At 39.9% G+C, this 15,213-nt stretch overlaps 1 protein-coding gene across 38 annotated transcripts in view; it reads right to left on the bottom strand.

The window, feature by feature from the left end:
* Positions 1 to 15,213, bottom strand: part of LOC114786615 (receptor-type tyrosine-protein phosphatase delta) — a 403,565-nt gene that overhangs the window by 56,863 nt on the left and 331,489 nt on the right. For 22 of the 38 annotated variants that reach the window (XR_003749232.1, XM_028973883.1, XM_028973864.1 and 19 more), the window contains 5 exons: positions 14,970 to 15,070; positions 14,574 to 14,830; positions 10,884 to 10,977; positions 7,085 to 7,294; positions 6,693 to 6,853 (listed from right to left, as the gene is read on the bottom strand). Coding sequence is in view for 37 of the 38 variants with exons in the window: in XM_028973883.1 (XP_028829716.1) it covers positions 6,693 to 6,853; positions 7,085 to 7,294; positions 10,884 to 10,977; positions 14,574 to 14,830; positions 14,970 to 15,070 (823 nt within the window). In the remaining variant the exon portion in view is untranslated. The remainder of the gene's footprint in view (positions 1 to 6,692; positions 6,854 to 7,084; positions 7,295 to 10,883; positions 10,978 to 14,573; positions 14,831 to 14,969; positions 15,071 to 15,213) is intronic. The other 16 variants (XM_028973913.1, XM_028974030.1, XM_028973968.1 and 13 more) reach the window with 1 other exon arrangement.

Raw genomic sequence — 15,213 nt, 5'->3', positions numbered from 1 at the left:
TGTAACGCATTGAACTCCACACAGCACAAAACGCAGTAACACAGTCCAGCTGAATGGCAGCATCAGTATAATGCTGTAAATGAATTCTGGCACTGAGCCACATCTCCATAAAAACAAAGACACAGCAGTCTCTATATTCATGCTGGGTGGTCTGCTGAAGTGTGATGTATTCCAGTTTATTGTCCAGGGAACAGACATTAGCCATTAGCCTAGCACGGACCCCCATACATTTTCCAGTTTGTCATGGCACAGGCATCAGGTGAGAACGGGGCCTGGGAGGCCTGCTCGCCGCAGCAGTCCAAGTATGTGTAGTTGTTCTTATTTACAGCATTTATCAGACGCCCTTATCCAGAGCGACGCCCTTATCCCTGTAACTACTTACCATCAGTAGTTACAGGGACAGTCTCCCTGGAGCAACTTAAGGTTAAGTGTCTTGCTCAGGGACACAATGGTAGTAAGTGGGATTTGAACCTGGGTCTCCTGGTTCACAGGCGAGTGTCTTACTAGGCTACCACCACCTATATGTTCTCGTAACTCATCCTACAGGTCAGCAGGATAACAACACTGGAAGAGATTTTTCTGATTGTAGAAATAGACATCGCTTTCACCACGTGTCTTTTCCAGTGCGTTGAAAAACAGAAAAGTACAAAAAAGCACCATTGTGGAACCGGAGAGGCAACTGCAAGATACTGTTGCGCCGAAACCATTTTGTTGTCTCTCTGAGTCATATTATTATTGTCAATAATAATAATAATAATACTGTCTTTGCCATTTTTGAAGCTAGCTAATGTTGTTTCATTTCTTTCTTAAATCTTATTTAATTCTTGCAAAAAGCTTTGGCAAGATCTCATTGGAGGGTCATTGCATACACTTGAGGTGTTCAATTGTAGAATGTGTTTTGGATCTTTTTCATGTTGTAAGACATCTACAGATGGTGTGATGTTTGCTTTTGGTGGATTTATTCAAAACCGTTATTCCCTCTACCAATGAGATCTAGCACTCTAAAGCAACAGCTGCAACAAACCTACAACCCACAGACACATTCAGAAAACACGTTTATACGTTTTTTGTGCTTTTCCAGTTTTTTCCTGTTGCCTTCTTCAGGTGTTTATTTTATATTAGGTGTTTAGTGTTTTTTCCTTCAGTCGTATCTAGCCAAACCAAGCTGGTTGGCCTGCTCTCGTGACCCCTAATAGGAGCAGCCGAAGATTCACCCACCCCAATGTTCCTATATTGCATATTGTTGTTGTTGTATATTGTTGTGCTTGAGAGACACAGGCAGGAAACATTCCTTGTATGTGTTCCCACTGATTGTGATTATAGTGTTGTTTGGATGCATGTCTAATAAACTGACAGACAACAGGCTCTATTTTCACTATGAAGCACTTAATCATTAACAAAAGCAGCAGAGCAAAGAGATACCAGAGTAATCACATTTTTGGATGTGTTCATGTATATTCAGTTAAAATGTGAAAAAAAAATGAAGATGCCAAAACTGACAAATCAGTTGGTGCAGTGGTTAGTGACACCTCCAAGGGTGTGAGTTGGAACCCAGAATAGGCTACAGGAACCATGACCTTATGTAAAAGGACTAAGCAGTTAAGGATAGTGAGTGAGTGATTTTTGTTTAATAGCTTCATAAGCATGCCTAGTCATTGTTCCGCTGCTGGGAAGTGGTTCAATTATGCATCCACTTCATTAGCTACTAGGCTACCACCTGCCCCATGAGTGATTGTTATATGATTATCTTCACTGTAATAAATAATCCTTTTTGTTTGTGCTACAGCAAAACACAAGTTGGGGTTAATGGGGGGTTAATAAACTCTGGGTTGTCAAACGGTGATAACTATTAGTTCAAATGAACCCTGAGTGTTGTGCGTGCACAAGCACATAAAAAGACCCTATCATTGGCATTCACAGAAATTGATTCACCATGGTAACACAAAACAAATCTCAAGCTTCCACTTTTTCACCAGTGTAACTTGAATTAATAATGATGGCATATGCTGAATGGGAACAAGCATGGCAGAAAATTTGTTATTACGTAAATATTGATAAGAATGATGCTGATTGATGTACAGTGCATCCAGAAAGTATTCACAGTGCATCACTTTTTCAACATTATGTCAGGATTGGCTCCAGGTGAGGTTGCCAGCTAGGGTCAATTCTGACTGCTGTTAAAAGCCTCTGACTCCACCCCTCTGCAGGGACGGTATTTTCATGGACTCTCGTGTGAACTTGACCTTGCAACGGTTGTTTGTCTTTTCAGTTCTGGCAATCGCCACATGCCTGCGGGCAAGTTTGTGTTTTCCCCTTTATTCCCCGTTTTCAGCCATCGCGTCATGTTTATTTGTATTTATTAATAAATCATTGTTCCCCAGTATGTCCTGCCTCTGCGCTTCCTTCCCCTGTCAGCTCGCCGTCGTGACACATTATTCCATATTGATTTTTTTTCTCCCCTCAGAATTCTACCCAGTAATGATTCTGTGAAAAAAGTTTACTTGAGGTTTGGGCAAATTTATTAAAATGTATTAGTTGATAAGTATTCAGAGCCTTTGCCATGAAGCTCAAAATTGAGTTCAGGTTCATCCTGTTTCCTCTGATAATCCTTCAGATGTCTCTGCAGCTTAATTGGAGTCTACCTGTGGAAAAAAACAGTTCACTGAACATTTCAAAAAGGCACACATCTGCCTCTATAAGGTCCCACAGTTGACAGTTCATGTCAGAGAACAAGCCAAGCATAAAATAATTATCTGTAGACCTCTAAGACAGGATTGTCTCAAGGCACAAATCTGGGGAAGGTTACAGAAAATGTTTTGCTGCTGTGAAGGTCCCAATGAGCACAGTAGCCTGCATCATCCGTAAGTGGAAGAAGTTCAAAACCACAAGGACTCTTTATAGAGCTGGCCAGCCACCTAAACTGAGCAATCAGGGGAGAAGGGCCTTAGTCAGGAAGGTGATCAAGAGCCCGATGATCACTCTGTCAGGGCTCCAGAGGTCCTCTGTGGACAGAGGACAACCATTTCTGCAGCAATCCACCAATCAGGGATGTATGTAGAGTGGCCAGGCTCCTTATTAAAAGGCACATGGCAGCCGGCTTGGAGTTAGCCAAAAGGCACCTAAGGACTTTCAGTTCAAGAGAAACATAATTCTCTGGTCTGATGAGACAAAGACTGAACTATTTGCTGTGAACGCCAGGCATCACATTTGGAAGAAACCAGGTACCGCTCATCACAAGGCCAGTACAATCCCCTTGGAGGCAGCATCATGCTATGGGGATGATTGCAGGAACTGGGAGACCTGGAGGCAAACCTGCTCGAGAGTGTTCAGAATGCTTTAAATGACTAACGGCCCATTAAACTGACATCGGCAGTCATGAATTTGTTTGAGAGACTCGTCAAGCCCATCATCACCTCATCCATCCCCAAAACATAGGCCCGTCTGCATTTCATCTATCGCCCCAACAGGTCTACAGAGAACGCCATCTCCTACGTCCTGCACTCCACACAAGAAGCAGGGGAACTATGCAAGATTGCTGATTGCTGACCACAGTTTAGTATTCAACACTATAGTTCCCAGTAGACTGTTGAAGGATTTAGGACTCAACAGCCAATTGTGCCAATGGGTTTTGGACTTCCTCAGTGGCAGACCACAGGTGGTGAAAATTGAGGTCTGCATTTCCAGCACCCTCAATCCAGGAACCTCACATCATGGTGTAGTGAAAACCACCTCCAGCTGAATGTCAACAAGACCAAGTAGCTGGTGGTTGACTTCCACAGGAGACAGCAACTGGACTACAAGCCCCTCAATATCAGTGAGACTCCAGTGGACGGGGTGAACATCTCAGAAGGCCTGACATGGTATGAACATATCCAGGTTCAGACCAAAAGGGCAAAACAGTGCCAGTACCAACCTGAGATAGATGAAGAAGTTAAGGGTGTCTCCAGACATCCTAAAGACTTTCTTACATGGGCACTGTGAAAAGCATCCTGACACAGACCCTTACTTCATTGTTTGGTAGAGGATGAAGGACCAGGTTCATCAAGTTTATTAAGGACAAAACACACCCTGACAACAGCCTGTAATGATGGTCATAAGGTCATGCCACCTTTTTACTGTTACACTGGTCATTACACAATCTATGCACAATGCACTTTAGCAGAATGCATAGCCACTGCCCATGATGTCTGTGTCTTATGTTCTCATTGAACATAAATATCTTGCCTGCGTTATAGCTTGCCTACTTTTTTTACTACATTTTACTAGCCTTGTTCTCCATTATTCTATTTTATTTTCTCATTTATTCTATTTTATTTCATTCTTTAACTATTACTTTTAACTATGCACAGTTTAAAACAGAGTGGTTCAGGATGCCTTTCACTGTATGTTGTACAAATATATCTATGCATGTGACAAAAAAATAAATCTTGAATCTTATCCAGTGTTAACTCTTTTAAACTTTTCATCACACCAGTCATATTCAAACCTATCATAATGTATTTAAAGTTATAGATGAGTATAATTTGATAATCTCATTACTTCATTACATACTTTTGAAAGACTGTGATATTTGCCCACTGTTGTAAAAGTTATATTCGAAATTTGCAGGTCACATTTCTGTTTAGAAATGGTTTGTAAACCTCATTGTCTTGCAGTTAATGATGGAGTAATCTGTGGACCCACCAGACATCCATGAAATGGGACATACTTATATTTAAAAAAAAAAAAAAGGGGCAGTGGGCAGTACAGGCCCTGTAATCAGAAGGTTGCTGGTTCGATTCCTGATCTGCCAAGGTGCCACTGAGGTGCCACTGAGCAAAGCACCGTCCCCACAAACTGCTCCCCGGGCGCCTGTCATGGCTGCCCACTGCTCACTCAGGGTGATGGGTTAAATGCAGAGGACAAATTTCACTGTGTGCATCGTGTGCTGTGTATCACATGTGACAATCACTTCACTTATATACTGTTCTCGTCATATGAGATTTATAAATTTCCCACTGGTGGGACTAATTATCTTATCTTAGCTTACTATGACTTTCCTTATTTATGTATAGAAGTAAGAGATAATATTCACTACGCGAAGAAGACACTTATCAGCTGTCACAGTTAGGGAAGATGTAGAGTGCTTCAGTATTTGACTACAGTTATTGAAAATTGGAAAAAACAATCATTCATTAAATTAAAATGTCTTCAGCTACAAGTGCGTATTTTATATCATGGTGGTACAATTTTCACAAAGCAATACTGTGTAGATGTAACATTTTTGTTTTTCTAATAGCTCCCTGTAACACAGTTGTATACAATGTGGAAAAAAAACCTTGAGAAACAAACAAAGAATCTGATCTGGAAATGGAAAAATGCAAAAATCCCAAATAGAAAGTCAAATATTGGAACAGCAGTTAAAGGTGGGTAATGGCAAACATTAATGGATTGTCTTTCAAAACCAAATATTAAATATTGCTATTTTGAATATTCAGTTGCATATTCATAAAGAGTTCATAAAATAATTTTCATATGTATTCCTTTGAAAATTATTTACTGGAATTTTTTTAACATATTGCATTTCGAACAGCTTGTCCATCTGTTGCATCAACAGGATTGTCAGGGTTGTTATCAGGATCAACCTCTGTTGCAGCAACCCATGTTTCTCTTGATTGTGTGTGCTCATGCTGGTCTGAAGAAGTCTCGGGTTTTCCAGTATGGATGTTTAGGATACAGTTGCAGGTGGAGGTATTCAGTTTGAGTAGGTCCAGTTTACCGATCAGCTGCTGGGCGATGATCGTGTTAAATGCTGAGTCGATAAACAGGATTTTCACATGGTGTTATCCAAGTTTGACAGTTCCAGGTGGAGTGAGAGTGAGATTGTGTAATCTGTTGACCAGTTTGCACGGTATATGGAGCAGCTGATTCTTGATGTGCACGGTATGGGGGCAGATGATTCTTGATGTGGTTCAGGACTAGCTGGTTAAACACTTATTGGGCTGCTATTGGGCAGTTGTCATTAAGCTCTGAAACTGTGGACTTCTTTGAGACAGGTCTGATGGTGGTGGGCTTAAAGCACCATGGGACGGTAGCTTGGCTGAGGGAGGTGAAAGAGTGTGTGTGTGTGTGTGTGTGTGTGTGTGTGTGTGTGTGTCTATATAAGACCTTAAAGCTCACAATGCATGTCAGAGCAAATAAGAATCACGACATCAAACAAACTGCCTCAAGAGCTAAGAGACAGAATTGTGGCAAGGCAAAGATCTGGCCAAGGTTACAAAAAAACTAAATCCGCTTCACTTAAGGTTCTAAGCACACAGTGGCTCCAAAATTATACAGATAGACCCTATAGTTCCTGAGACATGGTGGGGCAGTGGTGGCCTAGCAGGTAATGAAGCAGTAACCGGAAGCTTGTGGGTTCAAGTCCCGAAAAGCCAACGTGCCACTGAGTTATCCTTGAGCAAGGTACCACCTCCACTGCTGCCCACTGCTCACTAAGGGTGATGGGTTAAATGCAGAGGACACATTTCATTGTGTGCACCATGTGCTGTGCTCTAGTTTATCACAATGATTATCACATACTCAGTTAATTGTGTTTTTTTTAAGTTGAACAGTATAATTACATCAAGTTACCTGAAGTGATACACACAAATATGACAAATCTGACCATGAATTTAGGCTATTGACATTGAAGTTGTCCTTAGTGTCCTTACCTTTTGTAGAGGAGTATGGTAATGACAATGCAGATGATAAAGACTACAGCAAGGACAGGTCCCACCACCCAGATGAGTCCCTCTTCTTCTTCAATCATGGGCTGTGGGTCAATATCAGCTGACACCATGGAATCAGAATATGGACTGGTGGCATACATAATCTGGGTAGAAATAATGATATGGATCAGTTAATAATCCTTCAAAACACAAGAGCCTAGAAAAACACTTAACATAGACTTTGCTGTACGGGCCATTAAATGTTTTAGCAGATAATTACAAAAATTATTTTTTTTATGCTCTACCACAGTCTACCATTCTGTCCATCTTTCTTCAACAGCTGTATTAATGTTTAAAGAGAGCCAGGGAGATGACAATGAAGTGGGAAAACTCACATTTTCTGATACTTCAAGAACAGCTAACACAAAGAAAATGAACTCCTGTCCATTTTGGAGCTGCTTGTTCTCAAAGTCACCATAGATGTTGTTGTCTCCCAGTGTGAATTCTGTGGGAAGGTCTTTGAAATAAGCAGCAATGTAAGGCTTGGGTTCCACTTGCCGGCGGAACCGAAGTCCGTGGCTTGTTCTGTTAATCTCTTTTAAAAGCTGAGAGAATACAGAAAATACTAAGTGAATAAAATGGATGACACACACACATACTAAAACACAAAAGCAGATAAAAACATACCAATATAACACATGATAATTTACAGCACAGTGTTCATGACAGAGATGTTCACAAGTCATTTTTTCCAAGTCCACATCAAGTTTTGAGTGACAACATCAAGTCTCAACATGTACTTCAGATGGCTATGTTCATGTAAATTAATTTACTTGTTAAAAGCTAATAATGCTGTCATTTTTATAAAATTACCACATGTTGCTGTTATTTTATGTTGAGTGCATTTCTGCAATATTTTTTAGACCACAGTAGTTTATGGTAGTTTGTACGAAGCCTGGGAGGGGTCATGTTTGCAAATATTTTTATGGCATTCTTTTAAAAATTTTCTCTAAACATTATTATATTGTTGCTAATGTTATATTTGACTATATCCACCAGGACAAACTATGAAGTTTTATAGGCAAGCGTGTTGCAGAGGCCAAATAGAAATACAAGGCTCAGTGGCACCACTCCCCCAGCTAGGCCACCACTTCCCCAAGTTTTTCTTGTTATACATGCACACCAGACGGGGCAGTGGTGGTCTAGCGGTTAAGGAAGCAACCCAGTAATCAGAAGGTTGCCGATTCGAATCCCGAACTGCCAAGGTGCCACTGAGCAAAGTACCGTCCCCACACACTGCTCCCTGGGCACCTGTCAAGGCTCAGGGTGATGGGTTAAAAGCAGAGGAAACATTTTGTTGTGTTACCATGTGCTGTGCTGCAGTGTTTCACAATGACAATGACAATCACTTCACTTTCACTTTCCAGATCACTCCTCTAATGAAAATTAATGTTTTGTATTTATTTCAAATACACTCAATACTTAGTTATATAATCAAATCTTTGCTCTGAGTAAGTTATATATTTTTACAATATGTAAATTGGTTCATGGTTTCTGGTAATTCATAACAGCCTGAAACTGCACTATATTCATAACCCTTTGTTACATGTTTTGAGTACAGCTCTGAGTAAGTTTTTCATTTTTCTTGTTACTGGGGAAGGGGAAGTGGGGTGGGAATGAGTATGGATTAAGTGTGTATGTATTTTCCCTTTTTGTTTACTTTATTTCTTGCTTTGGGAAAATCATAACGTCACTGCTGCTATAAAGCAATTTTTACTTTTCTCCGGCACATAGACGTCAAGGTGCTTCATCTGTGGGGTTTAATTTAGTTGAGTTGGAAGGTCCACAGCCTTGGGAACTCAATTAAGCGCACTAAAGTGTTCTCACATCAGATGAAAAACCCCTTTTAATCTGATATTGTGTTTTTTAAGAGATGCATATTAGACCTGTTGACAGTTGTCAACTGTGATGCAGCTTGGTGGACGGGATTCATGTGTTCCAGTAAAACTCGGGGGGTTACCATTGTTATTAAAAAATGAGTGTCCAACCTGGGTTTTAGATTTCTTATTGTAAGTGGGTAGCTACATTTCTTTCATTTGAAAGGTCCGTGGTCCATGGTCCACATTTTGATGATTCATCTTTCTTCCATAAGACATTCGATAAACTGCCTGACATCTCTTAAACACATCTGGTAATAGTGAGCGATTACAATATTAATCTTGATCCATATCTGGATAGAACATCACAGAAGACGATCAACCCCACTAGTTCTGCAGTTGTCCTAAAAAAAATCTAATTAGCACTGTGAATCTGGTAGATGTTTGGAGAATTCTGCATCCTATTGGCAGAGAATATTCTTTTTTCTCCAATGTGCATAAAACATAGATTACTTTTTTGTTAGCTACAATGGTCCTATCAAAATATCATAATATCTTGATTATTAATATTCAATCATGCAAATGCAGGCCTCACAGGTAATGGGGGGATGGGGAGTGACACATTCCAATGGGCCACACATTTACAAATGAATGGGAGTCAATTGTCAGTGATTGAGTTCTTAGTTTCAAATCAAGGGGCCATTTGGTCTACCTCTGGTAGGGCTGAGGGGTTCAGAAAAACCTGGGAGTTCTAGTGTCAAGGGCCAGCTCCCGTGACTCAAACTAAAATATTATGAACTTGGGAATAAACCCCACACACTTTTGGCTCAACAGGCAAAATCAAAGATCAGTCAGGGGGATTTATAACTCAGCCCATCTTAATAAACGATTGCTTAAGAAAATATTACAATAAAGTGTAAAGCTCTGAGCCAAAGAGGATATAGATGTGTGGTTAAACATTTAAACATTCCAAAGCTGTAGATGAAATAATAGATTACATTAGATCATTACAAATTGTAAAGTGCCCTGGTCCGGCGGACTGCTTTGGGATCGAATATTTCATTAAATTTACTGTACAGTTAGCCACTTTTACATAGAAAGTAGAATAGTGGAATGCCAGACATGGCAAGACTGGTAACTGCTTTATATACCCTTGGATATCCTTGTTGATTGAATTTGTTGTGGGTGGTGTGGGCTGGTTTGTTTGTCTGTTCTGTCAACCAAAAAAATTATAAATAAATACATTAAGAAAATTGGGCTGAGGATGAGACAATACATCCTCACAATGATCCTGAGCACAAAATAAAAATTTTCTGTATGTCCTCTATGAGACTCTATGATTATTTTTCTTCAGAAGCCCATAGGTTTTTACATAAACCATACAAATACAGACAAAAAAACCATACAAAAAAAAAAACATCCTAATCAAAATGACAGCTATGTGAAAGCACAGAAATCACTTTATGTTGAAGATGCAACTTATTTATCTGAAAAAGCTAGGGTCAAAGTTTCAGTCCAGCAAAGGCTGTCAGTTGCTTGCCATATAAATGTATTTAGATTTTCACATTGAGGATAATGCCAAGATTTCCAGTGTAACTGTACTGGCTAACAAGGCTCTGGAATAATTATGGTTCAGGAAATAAAAAGTTAAAATACACATAACACCAGATATGTGTTGTATATTATAGAACATAGTAAAGTGTTGTATTTAGGTTAGTTGTATTAGCTTTGAGGAAAAGCCAAAAACTAGTTACTAGTCTGCTTTACTACCAAGAGTAAAATTATGGGTGGAATACTAATATGGTTTTTCATATATACTGAGCAATTGGATTACCTTTAAATTCATATTTATGACATTATACCTACAGTACAGGCCAAAAGTTTGGACACACCTTCTCATTCAATGTGTTTTCTTTATTTTCATGACCATTTACATTGGTCGATTCTCACTGAAGGCATCAACATTATGAATGAAACATGTGGAGTTTTGTACAGTTGAGGCATATACTGAAAACATGTTTTATATTGTAGTTTCTTAAAAATAGCCAAAATCTGCATACTAAATACAAGCCTTTTTCTGGATTCAAGAAATCCCACAAAACCTATTTCACTACTTTCAGCAGATTAGTGAGCAAATAAAGGAATGTGTCAAGTAAAATAAAGATCTTAATTTTCCGGTCCTAAATGTGGCCACCAACAATTACATATTTCTGTAAACGCGAGAGTCTTGAAATTACATGCCATATCTATGTTAACATATTGACTTGTTTTTTATATCAATGATTTGTAATTATAGCATATAGTGTATATTACAAACCTCTTCCAGATTCATCTCATCTGGGCTGTCCCAGGGCTTCACAAACTTCCCAGGACGCTGTTTCTTTAGGGGTACAACAACAATATAGTATCCCCTGTGCACACACACACACACACACACACACACACACACACAAATACATTTTAAAAGATATGCAAAAAAAGGCGTCTATTTTGCTGCAAAAATAGTCCTGACCTATCAATGCACTGACACTGAAGACAAGATAAACAGATTGATAAAGTCCTGTAAGTTGTGAGGTGGTGCTTCCATGGATCATCCTTGCTTTTCCAGCATTTCCCAAACAATGTTTAGGTAAGTGGTGTTCTTGGATGATAAGTTGTCCCTAGCAAGTTTGAGCTGGCCGCTTGTCGGTGCAGGGAATGGTTGTAAGCTCCTCTCCATCTCAACCATTGGTTGTGCTGAAGGAGCTAAAAATGCTTAAGACAGTAGAGATAAGAATGGACTTCAGGAGACATCTCTTAAGACTGCTCCCCCACAGCATATCAGACAGCCCAGTGTCTTTTGTAGAGACCTTGAAGTTCCTGGGTACCACAATGAAGAGGAAGACCAAAATCTCCTCCGTCCTCAGAAAGATTCAACAGAGAGTGTACTTCCTGAGGCAACCGAGGAGGTACAGTCTTCCACATGAGCTGCTGATCCAATTTTACAATACAGTCTGTCCTGTCCTTCTCCATCAGAGTCTGGTATAGCCCCTAAACAGTACAGAAACAGACTGCAATGGACGGTATGGATGGCAGAAATTTATCTGTGCCCCACTGCCCTCCATCCAGGAGCAGTCCCTCTCAAAAACCAAGAAAATGGTAGGAAAAAATAATCATAGATCCCTCATTATCCCTCAATAATCATAGATCCAATCATAAAATAGCAGTATTGTATCTGGGCAAAAAGTAACACAGTAACACAGAAAAGATATCCAGTAATTATTCCCATTATTCTACTACTTGTTATGAAAACAATGATGCTCTGAGCATCACTTCAAGCACAAAGTAAGTCATATTTTGTTTTAATGTTTTAACAAATTCACAATTTGTTTGACACAAATGACAATTAATTTGACTGCTGTTAGAGAATGTTGCCCAGATAATTAGCATCAGTTTTTCAATGCTGAGTGCCTGTACCCTAAACTTTTACAGCCTGTAGCATGAAAGCATGCTGTAGAATGTAGAATAGTCTATACAGTGAATTTAAAAAGTATTCATGGTGCATCAGTTTTTCCATATTTTACTATGTTACAGCCTTATTCCAAAATTGATTAAATGCATTTTCCTCAGAATTTTACACACAACATACCATAATGACAACATGAAAAAAGTTTACTTAAGGTTTTGGCAAATTTATAAAAAACAAAAAACTGAGAAATCACATGTATATAAGTATTCACAGCCTTTGCTCAATACTTTGCAGATGCACCTTTGGCAGGAATTACAGCCTCAAATCTTTTTGAATATGATGCCACAAGCTTGGCACATCTATTCTTGGCTGGTTACGCCCATTCCTCTTTTCAGCAAGTCTCAAGCTCCATCAGGTTGGATTGGAAGCTTCGGTGCACAACCATTTTAAGATCTCTCCAGAGATGTTCAATCAGATACAGGTCTGGGCTTTTCCTGGGCCACTCAAGTTTTCATGAAGCCATTCCTCCTGATATCTTGGTTGTGTGCTTAGGATTGTTGTCCAGCTAAAAGATGAGTTCAAGTCTGAGTTCAAGAGCACTCTGGATGCAGGATCTCTCAGTACAGTGCAGTTATCTTTCCCTCTATCCTGACTAGTTCCTGAAGTTGAAAAAAAATCTCCACAGCATGATGCTGCCACCACCATGCTTCACTGTAGAGATGGTATTGGCATGGTAATGAGCGGTGCCTGCTTTCCTCCAAATGTGATTTGCGTGGAATTTATACCAAAGACCAGAGAATTTTGTTTTTCAAGTTCTAAGAGTCCTTCAGGTAGCTTTTGGCAAACTCCAGACTAGAAATGGTGATAGGTGTAAACAGTGCTTTGGTCATTCTGCTTCACCGTTCAGAGAGTGGCAGCTCAGACAGTCGGATCTGCAATGTCTCAACTTATGTTCTCATAAGGGGAAAGGTTTTTCCACCCATTTCTTCTTGTCCACCCCGAGAATTTCTCACCCCTCCCCTAAAAAAGTAACTCCACTGACCATTATGGCTTCCAAATGTGTGAAACATTCCAATTGCTCGATGATTGGATATGAAAATTAGCACAAACATTCAATCATACGAGGTGCTGAAGAACCAGTGGGTTAATTAATTTTCTGCAGGTAATTTCCATGAATGCCCGGTGCACTTCGATTGGTTACTCTCATCCTCATTTGAATTTTATGCACACACACACCGAAAAGGCTCATTCCTGGGGAAATCTCATTGTGTGACTGGTTAAAGTAGCAATAATTTTGCACCATGGCTGAATTTCAGAGATAGACTTCAAATACAGGATTAGGGGACCACTAAGACATATATAACAGCAAAAAAAAAAAAATAATAGGGGACCTTTAAGACGTGTTTTCCATCTGGCCAGTGAGATGTTGAAGATGGCCTGAATGGTGGATTGTTGCAGAGATGGTTGTCCTTCTAGAAGGTTCTCCTCTGACATTGGGTTCTTGGTCACCTCCTTGACTAAGGTCCTTCTCCCCAGATTACTCAGTTTAGGTGGCCAGTCAGCTCTAGGAAGAGTCCTGGTGGTTTTGACCTTCTTCCACTTAAGGATGATGGAGGCCACTGTGCTCATTGGGACCTCTGACATGAAAGTGAAGTGATTGTCATTGTGATACACTGTGAAGCACAGCAAACGGTGCAGACAAATAAATGTATCCTCTGCTTTTAACCCTTCACTCATAGGGAGCAGTGGGCAGCCATGAAAGGTGCCCGGGGAGCAGTGTGTGGGGATGGTGCTTTGCTCAGTGGCACATTGGCAGATCGGGATTCGAACCGACAACCTTCAAATTACTGGTCCACCACTGCCTCAACTGTCAAATGTGGAATATTATATAGACAGGTGTGTGCCTTTCAAAACCATGTCCAGTCAACAGTTTCTTCCACTGGTGGACTCCAATTAAGCTGCAGAAACATCTCAAGGATTATCAGGAGAAAAATGGATGCACCTGAGCTCATGGTAAAGGCTGTGAATTCGAAGGCTTCCATGTGCCTTCTCAGTTGTAATTTGTAATAAATTTGACAAAGCCTCAAGTAAATCTTTTTTACGTAATTATGGGGAGTTGTGTGTAGGATTCTGGAAAAAAAAAAATTAATCAATTTTGGACAAAGGCTGCAACATGCAAGATGTGAAAAAAGATGTGAAATCTTTCTGGATGCAGTGTATATGCTTTTTGCCTATGTATTCCATACATTACATTGCTCAAACTGAACAGTTTTCTGCAGTACTCTGTGGGGCAGGACACTTTATTTAATTTCTTACATCAGCAGTCAGTGATCTTAGTTGTCAGTAAAGATAACTGATATATTTATGTTTGTTAATAAGGGTGTCTGATAAATAGCGTAAATGTAATTGTAAATGCAAATGTTAATGAGGAATTGTTGAATATTTTTGCTGTTTGGATACTTTGATTTTGGCTTTCTTTTTTACTGTAATATTTGAGTTGGACCAATTCCGAATTTGTACTTTTGTTGCCAACTCTAGATCTAGACATAGAACACACACCTGACTTTCTCCGTGGTTCGGACTGAAGGCAGTTCCACTGTAACCATGCCATCTAAGTTGGTCTTGCTAATAAGGTAGGGTTTGGTACGCAGGATATCGGGAGCTGTCATGGTAGACACACGATGCTGTAGGCCCCCAGCACTGTTTCCCCGGTTGGTGAGCAGGAAAGAATATTGTGTCTCTGGCTGAAGGTTTGTGATGAGCTTCTGTGTCAGTTTCCCATCCACCTCAACACTTTGACCATTGTCATAAAGGATCTGTGACCCACAGGCAGAAGAAAACAGATTTATCTTTCAGCCCAGTACTCTCATGATGTTGTTGCTATTTTAGTACAGTTATGGAATAAATAACTATTACAGGGGTATTACAGGGCCTGAAATGTGAGCATTTTCTCACCGTGAAGGGCTGTGCTGGATTGTAATTATCAGGAATCTCCCATGTCAGCAGCACTGAAGTCTTCATGGCAGCTTTCACATGAAAATTTTTTGCAAACACTGCTAAGAAAAAGGAGGTGTGTGATTTAGACAACTTTAACCAAACTTCATCCACCTCGCCAAAATAGTGGCGTGGTATAACTGCTACTGCTTACCTGTATTTTTCCAAGGCCAGCTCTCACAATGGCATGATTGTGACTATAGAA

Source organism: Denticeps clupeoides, chromosome 1 (genome assembly GCF_900700375.1).
Source record: "Denticeps clupeoides chromosome 1, fDenClu1.1, whole genome shotgun sequence".
In the NCBI taxonomy this organism is placed as follows: domain Eukaryota; kingdom Metazoa; phylum Chordata; class Actinopteri; order Clupeiformes; family Denticipitidae; genus Denticeps; species Denticeps clupeoides.
Note: the sequence above shows the minus strand (reverse complement) of the source record. Positions and strands in the feature narration are given on the sequence as shown.